Genomic DNA, 12725 nt, shown 5'->3' with positions numbered 1-12725 from the left:
ATGGATTTGCCCATGCAGATAGATTTAGTAGATATCCACACAATTTGTATTCACAACCCAAATCTGCTCCTATTATAGCCAGTGACAAAGCTTCCTTTGACCTCAGTGGAAGTCAGATTAGACTCATTTTGAATTTTGAAAAATTCTGTTTGGAAAAGGTGAAATGTGAAAAAGAGGAGTCACCAGCATGTCGACACCACTTTATGAAATTTAGGACTCAGTACCATTTTCAAAAGCAAGATACAATCGTGCATGTTTGTGCATGCACAAATCCTGATTTTTTGAATTGAGACCTATATATATTCACAGACACCAGTTTGAATACGTGCATGTGAGTTTGTGTGCATTTTGCATGTGCAAAAATGCACATACATTAAAAAAACCCTCGCTATAGCAATGTACATAACGATGTAAGACAGTGATTCCCATAATTTTAAGGCAACCATGCACATTGTCCAGACTACGGGCTTGATTCTGTTCTTCTGTACCTGTGTAAATCACAGTTAACTCATCAAACATGTAACTGCTGTAAATAAGACCAGAACCTAGTTGAAATGAGGGGGAAAGAAACAAGAAAGAAGAGCAATGGGGCATGCTGGGGCAAAACTATGAAGTACTGAAGTGGAGGACAAGGACCTTAGCATTGATATAGCAAAGGGAAAGAAGCCTATGAAGGAGGGAATGATAAGGTCAAAAAGAATGGGTTAGGAAAGTTACCTTACCAGCAATATTTTAAATAGACTGGCTGGAAGGAAAGTGAGACATGCAATGGCTGCTGTCTATACATCAGTGTTATCTGAGATACAGCAGTACTTTCCATTGCAGTTATGGGGCAATAGTGATGATTGTGATTTGCCAAGCAGTGCAGAGTATTTAACTACTGATTCTCCTTTAGCTTAAGTGAAAGACAGGCAACCAAATATCCCGAATGGATCTGAAAATCTAAACTGCCATCTCTTAAGTCTTACTGCAAATGTAGACATATTAATGACATCCACGGTAAAATATGCTAATTAATAGTCCTAGAATAATTTCATTATGAAAATGTATTTGTCTCTATGGTGCAACTATAAAATAAGTCAACCCACTGCAAAATAGAGTAATGCTGAATGTCTCTTCTCAAACAAACAAGAATGCTTTATTCCAAATTAATTTATTTGTCTGTTGATATCTGCAAAATGTCTATACAAACACTTCAAAGAGGTGGCAAGATTCAGAACTTGCTTGTGAACAATTTAATTTTCCTTAATAAAACCTCCATTCAGACATTGTAGATATAAAGCCAGCCAACATGGAGGACCTGACGGAAGTGATTACTGCATCCGAGTTTCATCCCCACCATTGCAATCTCTTTGTCTATAGCAGCAGCAAAGGATCCTTGAGACTCTGTGACATGAGGGCATCAGCCCTCTGTGACAAACATTCCAAACGTAAGTTCATAAGATACGTTTGCTACAAATGCTGGGTAATGTTAATCATTTATAGATAGGGCACCTCTACATATGTACTGGAGTGCAGCATATTACAGTTGTTTTAGCTTATCAATTGCAGACATGCTAAAGGAAGCAAAACGGAAAAAACTGAGCAAGTCATTGAATTGATACAAGACTTATTTAGGGACTTCATTGGAATCACTTCTCTAACTACTGTTCCTTGCGGTTCATACTACAAACATAACTGAGTGAAAAACCTATAACCCTCTATCAATAGACAGATGGTTCTCAACAGTTTAGATTGATAGTCTCTTTGTGAAGAGTCTAAGTACTGTTTAGTGTGGGTGTGCATCTGCTATTTTGGAGTGCAGATTTAAGTTTTGGGGCAAGCATATTTTGTCCATCCAAACTTCATACAAAAAATTCAAGAGAAGCATTTCTAAGCTGCACTGTCACTTTAAGTTTTGGCCCCACATTTTTCAGATAAATGTAATTTCTAAGCATTGTTTTTGCTCAACTAAACAAATTAAGTAACTGATAGTATATAAGGTATGTAATATAGGAAAGGAGGTTATTTCAAAATTGAACAACAAAAGGAAAAAAAATTGTGGTACTATAAAAAGGTATTCTGTAGTTGCCCTAATGTGGATGTATATAGCTTATGAGATTCCTATCACGAAGTTGTAGCTATTTCATTTGATGACCAAATGAGGAATATGAAATCTGCAAATGGAAAAAGGGAGTTATCTTAAGTTCATGATAGCACCAGAATATAAATTATCATGAGACTGTATTCCTTCATGAAGAGTCTATGAAGTGAGGATTGCAATTCATTACATTACAAAATAATCTGACTATCATCTCCTTAGAGTCCAAATAGGAGTGCACGGGAATATGGAATCCTTTGAAACCCAATTGGAGAATGGATTAAGTGTGATAGGTTTATCAAGCTGATGTGATTGAAAGGGCATTTCCCATGGAGAAGCTTTTAAAAATTGGACTGAGGTTAATACATAATGAAAGAGAAAACTAAAAATGTCACTCATGTTACCTGGTACTGACATATGTTTTCTGGCATGGGGGAGGGGGAGGAGGGTGAGGGAAGAAAGAATGGAAAGTATTGAACCTAAAGATAAATGGTTAAATTATAGCTCCAACAGCTAGTGGGAAAACCTGCAGAGAATCTTAGCAACTCTAGTGCCCAAGTGATGGTGAGAGGAGGCATAATGGGACATTCAGAGAGCAGCATATACTGCACCTGTACAAAAAGTATGCTTTCTTCCACGCTGCCCATCTAATACTGGTTGATACACAGGGAAAATGGTCCCCTATCATATCTCTAATCAGCCCTATGAAGTTCTGTAAGTGCTAGTGCTTTTGCAAGCCTTTTGTTCAGAGAGTGAATGCAGACAACTATGGTGGCCCCCAACAGTGGTGAACTGGGGAAAAGGGCTTCCCTGCAACACTTTCCCCACCATTGCTATTGGCCTCGATGTGCACATAAAGAAGCAGGTGAACTGTGAGTTCCGTACATAGGACGTTAAGAATGAAACCGGTGCAAAATATAGATACAATAATGGTACAAGATTTGCCAAACCTCAAATATTTATCTAACGAGGATTCTGAATTTTGCTGGAGCTACTAAATAGTGGAAGTTAAAGATCGTGAATTATTTCTTTTTAAGTAATTCAGTGTGAATGGTTGGGCATCCACCTTTTTCCAGAACTCCCCTCTGGTGCATTTCTCTCAGTTTATGGTGACCCCTTCTGACAGTTTCTCTAGTGGTCCCTATAGTGGCTCAATCCTCTGGCCAAGTAATTTACAGCCTGTACAGAACACAACTGAAACAGATGCCTTCCAGGTATTTATCCAACAACGTATTTAAACACTCCTGGCCCTGGTAGAGGGACCATTCCCCAAGGGCTTCTTCCGTTGGAAATTATTGTCCACTCTGGTCTGTTCTGCCTCCAGCTGAGCCTGTTAACCCCTCTAAATCTTCTGGGGGTTTATTGCTGTCTAATTGTAGGTCACTTCCCCAGTGGCCATTACTCCAAATTCCAGCACAGAGAACACCATGTCTCTTTAACAAAACAGCTTTCAGTTCCCTGGGCTACTTCCCAACAGTCCCAGCCTTCACCAGTGCTTCAGGTTCTTCTATGTTCATGTCCAGCCGGCAGCCAGGAGCTCTTTCTCTTTCTCCCAGTCCTTGCCAGCACTGAGCTGTCGATGGTACTACAGTTTCCTCTAGCCCAAAGGTGGGCAATAAAATGGAGGCAGTTCACCTGGGTTAGCCCCTGGCAGGCCGGCACTGCTACATTTACCTGTGCCTCCACAGGTGATTGCAGCTCCTATTGGCCACAGATTGGAACATCACTTCCCACAGCTTGCATTGGCTAGGAACGATGATCGTGGCCAACGGGAGCTGCATTCGCCCATACCTGCAGAAGCACAGGTAAATATAGCAATGGTGGCCCATCAGGGGCTAACCCTGAAAACTGGATCCTGCCTTAGGGCTGGTATTTGCCCATCTCTGCTTTATCCAGTCAGGAGTACCATCTGAACTCCTCTGACTCAAACTTACTCAAGAACTGACAGTGATCTGAACTGTAGTTCCTTTTATACTAGTCTGCAACATGATTGACTAGCCCTTTGCCACCTCCCTCTGATTGGCTGCTTTCTTGCACAGTTGCTCTAGGCTGCTTGGAGGACTTAGCTCCACTTCTGCTTTCCTGGGAAGGTTGTGGCAGGACCCTCGGGAGGAGGCGGAGGGGGAGCGGGGGCTCTGAGCCCAGTCCACCCATTCATAGCATAGATAAAAATGAAATCCGGTTTTCATTTCATACAGTACATGAGCTGATGAATTACTACTGTAATAGAGGGAGCATGTGCTAAATGGGATCACAGCAGCCTGTGTAGATTTTCTTTGCTGCTTTTCACTAAATACTTGGTTACAAACAGGACTATTATTTTTATCTAGACCAGTGGTTCTTAACCTGGTGTACAGGGCCTCCTGGGGTTCCAAGAGCAAGTTTCAAGGGGGTCTGTGAAGTATTTCTGATGTTGGACTCACTATAGCTCAGGGCAGAAAGCCAAAGCCACATCCCACAGGACTGTAGACCAGGGCCCCAAGTCCTCCTGTGCAGAGCTGCAGCTGAAGCCTAAGTAGCTTAGCTTTGCTGGGCTATGGGCAATTGCTCTGCTTGCTACCCCTAACACCAGCCCTGGCTTTTATATGCAGAAGATCTGTTGTTGTGGCATAGGTGGGCTGTGGAGTTTACATAGCATATGGAGGGAGGGACTCAGAAAGAAAAGGTTGAGAATCCCTTATACATACATGAGTTCCCATTCTTTTGAGACTCATCCTGTTTGAGTAGCAATTGCTGTTTGTTATGTGTTTGGAACCAGAGACTGCTATCTGTCCTAAAGGTAATGAAATCATTTAAATCTTTCTGTACAAATACATAGTTCCACTCACATCACTGTTCAGATAGGCCCACACATGATGCCTGGTCTGATCTTGCTACCATGGAAGCCAATTTCTGAATCTACGTTGGCTGGACTAGGAAGAAGACTGAGCCCATTGTTGTATAATTCCATTCCTCCATATTAGTGGAGATGCCTAGTATCCTTATGGTGTTGTGACGATTGAGTTATGTAGAGCACAAAATGCAATGAAAATGAGAGTGCTGCAGCAGAAATGTGTATTGTGACTGAGCCACTTGAGGAAAAGTAGCCCAAAACATTATGTGGGGGAGCAGAATGGAGAGCTCCTTCTCCTAATAATATAAGGCGCTGAGTTGCTCTGCGCCATGTACTGCAGGTTAGCAAAGGCACATTTTCTTGAGCTCACAATCTATTTTTTTCAGTATCTGCTGAGATCTGACATAGGCCATATCTCCACTTTCTGTGCTGTGGCATTCAATTTAGCGTGTCTAGTTAAGACACGCTAAATTCAATGATGAGGGTGGCTCCTGTTGGCACCGATACTCTTCTAAGTTGTGAGGAGTAAGGGAAATTGATGGGAGTGTTTACTTCCGTCAGCCTCCCTCTCTGAAGATGGCATCAAGCTTAGCTTAAAGCAAGCTGATTCCAGCCCCATATTTTATATACAGGCAGTCCCCAGGTTACGTACAAGATAGGGACTATAGGTTTGTTCTTAAGTTGAATTTGTATGTAAGTCGGAACTGGCTCCAGATTCAGCCACTGTTGCTGAAACTGACCAGGGGCTGACTACAGGAAGCTGGAGGCAGAATTGCTCTGCCTCCAGCTTCCTGGAATCAGCCACTGATCAGTTTCAACAGCGGCTGAATCTCGAGCCTGGGACAGAACAGCTGGGCTGCCAGGTAGGTCCCTGCAGGACCAATCCGGCAGCACCCCAGCTGCTCTACCCCAGGGTCCACAACAAAAGCCTGGTCTGCTGGGGGGGGGGGGGGCGCCCTAGCTGCGCCCCCCCCCCCAGCAGACCAGGGACACGGGGAGCAAAGCCGCAGCGGCGGCGGGGTGCCACGCCTCTGAGGCTTTGCCAGAGCAGACCAGGGACACCGGGAGCAGACCAGGGACACCGGGAGCAAAGCTGCAGCGGCGGCGGAGTCCCGCGCCTCTGAGGCTTTGCCAGAGCAAAGCCTCAGAGGCGCGGGACCCCTCCGCTTCCCTGGCTTTGCTCCAGGTGTCCCTGGTCTGCTGGAGACGGACCCCAGCAGACCAGGGGCACCCAGAGCAGCTTTTCTCGCCCCGGAGGTCGAGGTGGCGGGACCACTGCGCTCTGGGCGGTCCCGCTGCCTGCGAGTTCCGGGGCGAGAGAGCCTCGTTCGTAAGTGCGGATCCGACATAAGTTGGATCCGCGTAACTCGGGGTAATGCCTGTACCCAAAGTTGCGTACTTTAACCCGATCTTCTGGGTCTAGTATAAGCCTGGCCCTAGTGTCTTGTGGCTAGTTCCTATGAGAATCTGGGACTCTGATGTACACCTGTTAACTCTCATGGAGCCAAATCCTGGGATCGAGCCTTTCTGAGGTACTCTACGCTTCAGTCTCAGGCCTTCAGTGTCTATTTGACATTGGTGAAGTCAGTGGGAAGTTTATTAAATAAGAGGAAGTACAGAGAAAATTCTTTCTCATGCAGAGGGAACACAAAAGGCATTTGTACCACCCAGTTTCCCACTGAAGTCTTTTGTGACAGACTGGTCTTCTTAATAGGAAATAATAAGCATTTGAGGGTGTAAGTGCACTGTAAGTGGTGCATAGGTCTCTCCACAAGGATACATTTCTTCAGGAGTAGACACTGAATAAAACGGACACGATTGAGCCCATCTGATGCAAGGAAAATGCATTGGTTAGGATGTGGTCTCTGTTTATTGCTCATACCAAGAAAATAACCTTCCACAATGATTTTGGCAGCATTTTACCTTTGTTAGCTGTATACCCTTTGTACTTTGAGGGAAAATAGAATACCTTGAGGAAAAGAGGAGAGCATGACAGAATTTGGGTCTTTGTTGTGAGTTTCTCTGTCCTACTTACATTGTTTTCTTCCATAATACTTTGATTTCTTCCTGTTAATAAGGCCTGCCTGCCCCTGCAACATCGTGCCAAATGCCAATCATAACCAATTAAAACAGCAATATAGTAACCCTGAATGAAAAGAAGGCATTTTATGCCAGAAAGGAGAGCAAGGTCTAATGGTCATTGATTAAACCCTATTTTCCAGAGCTGTGAGTTAGAAAATAGGCCTTTAATGTAGCATTACTGCATCAAACTGGTCAAGTTTGTTGAGAAGCTGAGTGTGGAGCATATACAACACAAACATTGATAAGGTTAATGAAAGAACTTTCAAAGCATTACCAGGAAGAGTACTGAGTGCTGCTGACTGGATTGGTTTGAATATAGCTCACAATAAGATGCAATAATAATTATCTAAGCACTCCAAAACACTCATCTTAAAATGAATCAGCTACGCATTCAGATGCTAGCAAGACAGTCTCTTTGATACTGCACCATGAATTTTATACCAGCATCCACCTACTTTGCAAATTATTTCTGTGGATTTCCAATACCCTCCCAAAGCAGCTTGCCCTCATGCGACTTTTCTCCATTAGTTACCCTTCCCCCCATTTAGAACAGTCTCTTTAACTTGGTGCAACCTCATTCTTCTACTTCACATGTCCACTCAGAATTCACTTCTTCCGGTCAGTTTTCAGTCACTGATCTCTACCACAGCCCTCTTTCCAGACACTGTCCCCAAATTAAAACATATGACGGTATCATTAGAAATAAAAAAAAATTCAATAAATAACTTTCATAAGACCATATAAAATGTTACTGTTTTACAGTCCCTCTCCCTTATGCTTTTCCCCCCTAACCTTTATTTGTAGTCTTTTCTGTGTGAAGTCTCATGTAGACTGCAAACATTTATAGACATCTGTAGAGCACCATGCATCATATGGTACTGTATACATATAGACTTAGTATAGATTACACTAAATTCATGAAGAGAATCCAGAGTCTTTTATTTATTCCTGGCAGTAGCAGGGGCAGCAGCAGCACTACAAAGTTCCCCCAACCGTGTGACACAATCCCATTCTGAAGGATACAAATTCTGAAGAGCTTCATGCCCGTTCAAATAGTGTTGCCTCTGCCAGGGCTGCCAGTAGTCTGCCAATCAGCACAGTTAGTCGTGATATGGATTCCTGTGTCCTAAGCAGCACCTTGAAAATACATCTAATACTAACATTTGATAAACAAGTCTCAGAGCGGTAGCTGTGTTAGTCTGTAACTTTAAAAACAATGAGCAGTCCTGTGGCACCTTAGGGACTTTGTTTTGTTGATAGAACTGGCTTCCGCTAATATCCCACAGTGTCTGCCCTGATGGCTCTGCTCAGTGTTTTGAGGCCTGTGCTTCCCTGCAGGCATTCACCCCTTCCATTTCAAAGCTCTGGAAAGTATCTGATAGCTGACTGTGCTGCTCCATTTGGGAAATAAAAAACAAATCATTTGAATACTGCTGTTCCTCCCTGCCCTAGGAGCACAGTGGCAGGCAGTCTGCTGCTGCAGGTGGAGGGGGACAGACTGCTGTGCTGCTTTGATATTCCTTAGCACAGATAGCTCACAGAGCTGCTCATGATGCCACTCCTGGTAGCTGAGAACTGAGGGGGAAGCCTGAGATGTACAGTGATCAACTCTGCTTTGCTATAACATGGCACTGTGGAACATACCCACAGTGCATTGCTCACACTATCTATGATGGTGCCACAATGTGGACGTGATGAGGGATAGAGGGAGTAAATGTGAACACCATCTGGCAATTGTTGTTTTGTTGACTTTTGGGTGTTGACATTAGTTTTGTTGACAAGGCCTAAGACTGATGCACTTTCCTCCTTACAATGATCAATACTTCTGACTTCAGCCAGACTAGCGATTGGCAGAATCTAGATACTAAATCCAAGAAAGGAAAAGCAGCTACCCGACCATAGAACCACACAAAGAAACAAAAATAAATAAATAAAAGGAACACATGGATTTTTAAACTCAAAATAACATCCTTTGAAAGGACATTGGGATTGCATAGTAGTGACAGCTTTTCGACCTCTAACTGAATATGGATTATACTTCATTTGAAATAAAGAACACACACACAAAAACTCTGACAGAATCTCCCTGTTGCATTTGCTAATTAATATCGACCTTTCCAAATGAATGATGCTTATTGTAAGACTAGAAAAGAGAGAATCCGTGTTTGTGTGAGCTTTACCTTTAAGAAAATATCTTCTGATTACTGCTTCTGTCCTCAGCGGTAAACTTATTTCTACGAGGAAGAAGCCTTTTTCTGAAAAAGCTTTTATTGGAAAAAGGCATGTACGGATGTGGAAGAGGGTGTTTTTTGAGTGTGGTGTTTTCTTTAAAAAAAAAAAAAAAAAAAAAAAAAAAAAAGAGGCCTCCAGGAAATAACACAGATGTTCTGGTGGCCACTCTATCCAAAGTAATCAGAACTCTATAGTTCCTGTCTCCTGCCAGCTCTTAAAGCTGCAGGCACCCAGAACAAGCCTTATGGCAGGAAGCCGGGCCTGGGAGCTGCACCTCATCATGCGGCTCTGACTACCTCACAACTTTGGAGCGATGGCCTAGCCTCATGGGCCCCGTAACTTCCCCAGCCCTCACAGGGAGCACCACCAGGGCTTCCAGGACCCAGCCAGGGGCAGCAAATGCTATGTGCCCTCCTGGTCTGTGGCGGAGATCCTGTCTCTCCTCAGGCTGTAGGGGGAGGAGGAGACCATGCAGAATCTCGGCTCCCGGTGAAGAAATGCTGAAATCTATGGCCAGATGGCCGAAGCTCTGGTGGAAAGGACACACACCCACACAGGACCCTGGAGCACACACACACACACACCCCCAGGACTCTGGAGCAAGTGAGGAGTAAGGAGAAGGAGTGCCACCAGGGCTACACCAGGGCCAGGGAGCACAGCTCTCACTCCCGGGCAGAACCCCACTCCTGCCCCTATTTCCAGGAGCTTTGTTGCCCATCCAGAGCTCCCTGCCAAGGAGGAGGATGAGGAACAGCAGCTGCAGGAGGAGGAGGAGATGCCCGCACCGTGACTCTGACCCTCGAGCCGGTACCCCAGGGCCTGAACTTGTCGCAGTCATCTTCTGACGGTGGGGAGGGATTACCAGGTGAGTGTTCTCAGTTTTACACACACACAGGGCAGGGGAGGCGCAGAGGGGCGGGGGTGTGATCGTCGCTTGGCCTTCTCAGCCTGGATGTCGTGCTGCAGTCGGTGCATGTGGAAGCACATGCAGTGCCAGTCTGCGCCATGTGGCCTCAGGAAGCAGCCCTGGAGCACCCCCGGGGTCCTGCTCACAGGTTCAGGCCACACACACATTTGATCCCTGTGGGGGTGCCCTCCCACCACCAGCCACTGCTAGAAGCAGGCTGGGCACAAGGGCACATGCATGACCCCACACAGACTGAGGAGTGCCACACACAGCACACGGGCATGCCGGCACGCGTGAGGCACCACCTGCTACCGCGGACAGTGCTGCCAGGTGCAGGTGTGTGTGCAGGCCCCATGGAAGGCCAGACTGCTCCAGGCCCCTCTACCACCCACTGTAGCTGGACACTTCCCTTGCCTGCTTATCCATGGGGCAAGGAGAAGCGGGAAAACATGGTCCCCTGGGCACCTCGGGGCCCCTGTGAGGCAGGGTCTGCTGTGGCCTTACTCCCAGGACATCCCCATCCTCTGGCCCAAGGACTATTGGTCACTGCTCACAAAGGAGGGCATGGCCTCCTGGACAGTATCTGCGTGGATGACTGACCACTTCTCCTTTATTCTCCACAGCTGGACCAGCTGTCACTGAGGAGTGATCCATGACATCAGAGGCAGCCGCCCAACACCAGGGGAGCCGCAAGCACACGAGGGTCCAGGAGGACTCTTGAGGCAGCATGTGGGCATCCTGCACAACATGCAGCAAACCCTGGCCCAGAAGGTCCAGGAGGACGCTGAGTGGCGGAACCGCATTTCAGACCAGCTTGTGTGGCAGGGCGACAACATATGTGCCATCATGCGGGAAATTCTAGCACACCCGGCTGCTGTCCCTTCTCCAGCCTCCCACCCTCTTGCCGCCACTGCTATATCCATTCCCCCTACCTCCCTGCTATGGCTATGCCCCCTCCCCCTGCCATCCCTGACCCTGCTCCAGCCCGCCATCCCCTCTCTTGTCCCAGGTCCCACTCAACCCCAGGTTCACTGTGGTCCCCGGATTCCAGCCACACCACGCACCATTCCCAGCCGTGAGCTCCCCTACCCCATCCAGGTTCTCAGCCCCTCTCCTCCCCAGTTTATTTTATTATGCAAAAAATACAGTTTGTTTTGTTCAAATCGAAACAGGTGTGTTCATTCAGAGTTCAGGGAAGTGGGGAAGAGAGGGGTTGTGATGGGCAAGGTATAGAGGAGTAAGGCACAGGCCCCTAGTGGCGAGGCTCTGGGGAGAGTTACTGGGGACCTTGAGAGAAACTTTCCCTCAGGGCCTCCTCGATGCACACCTCCAACTGACGGGCCTGGCAGATGGCAGCTGAATGCAGCTGCTTGAACGCCCTCCCTTCACGGCTGGCCTCTGCCCCCACCCTGGTAGGACGGCCTCCCCCTTCCTTTCCACAATGTTGTGGCGGACACAACACGTGGAGACCACCTTGGGGATTTTGTGCTCCCCCACATCAAAGTGGGTCAGGAGGCACCTGAACCTCACCTTCAGTTGCCCGAAGGTGCATTCCACCTGCATGCAGGTCTGACTGAGGTGAGCATTGAATTGGTCTCTGCTGGGGTCCAGGTAGCCGGTGTATGGCTTCATCAGCCACAGCACGAGGGGGTAGGCCGTGTCCCCAATGATGCATAGTGCATCTGCACATCCCCAACCCCAAAGTCATGCTATGGGAAGAATGTGCCGGTCTCCAGCTTGTGGTAGAGGCTGGAGTTTCTAAATACGTGAGTGTCGTGCGCCATGTCCAACCACCCAATGAAAATGTCCGTAAACTTTCATCAAGAAATAACCCATCCTATTGATGTACTGGGTAGCTCGATGACGGGTGCGCAGATCGGGATGTGAGTTCCATCAATTGCTCCCCCTGCAGTTGGGAAACCCCAGGGCGGCAAATCCTGTGACGATCAGGTCCAGGTCTCCCAGGCAGATGGCCCTGTGCAGCAGGATGGAGTTGATGGCCCTTACAACCTGTGAAAGGAGACAAACACACAGAACAGAGAATAAGAGGGAGAAAGTGCCTGAGCCCTTGGGAGGTGCCCGCCCCCCTCTCTTCCCCTCAAACACCGCAGGAACCACCCCCAGCAGCAGGGTGGTGTGAGGGTGGGACGGCCAGGTACGTAGCTCCATAAAAGTAGCCTTCTGCATGCGGAAGTTTTGGAACCACTGCTTGTCATCTCACCGCTCCATGACCAGCAGGTCCCACCAGTCAGAACTGGTGTCCAGCCTCCAAAAGCGTGTCTCCAATGTGGGGTGCAGTTGCAAGGGCATTGCTCCTGCGTAAGGGAGAGGGTCTCAATGATGAGCTCAGTGTCGAGCTTGTGCAGGGCCATGAAGGCAGCCTGCAGAAACTGCTGCATGGTCTTGTGAGGCCATCGCATGCCCAGAGGCAGCTCCAGCTCCATGGCCAGGAGTATGCTGTGGTGTCCAAAAGCTGGGCAACCAGAGCATGCACCTCTAAAGCTTTGCTGTCCCTCAGAGAGGTAGGCAAGCATGCAGCAGAAGCTGAGAAACAGCTGTCCAGGGGTGTCCCTTTAAGCACACGTCTCAGG

General features: G+C 47.1%; 1 protein-coding gene across 8 annotated transcripts in view; it reads left to right on the top strand.

The window, feature by feature from the left end:
• Window positions 1-12725, top strand: part of PPP2R2C (protein phosphatase 2 regulatory subunit Bgamma) — a 320765-nt gene that overhangs the window by 273991 nt on the left and 34049 nt on the right. For all 8 annotated transcript variants that reach the window (XM_025187313.2, XM_014576070.3, XM_006128213.4 and 5 more), the window contains one exon: window positions 1266-1430. In XM_025187313.2, coding sequence (XP_025043098.2) covers window positions 1266-1430 — 165 coding nt within the window. The remainder of the gene's footprint in view (window positions 1-1265; window positions 1431-12725) is intronic.

Source organism: Pelodiscus sinensis, chromosome 5 (assembly GCF_049634645.1).
Source record: "Pelodiscus sinensis isolate JC-2024 chromosome 5, ASM4963464v1, whole genome shotgun sequence".
NCBI classification, from domain to species: Eukaryota; Metazoa; Chordata; order Testudines; family Trionychidae; genus Pelodiscus; species Pelodiscus sinensis.
Note: the sequence above shows the minus strand (reverse complement) of the source record. Positions and strands in the feature narration are given on the sequence as shown.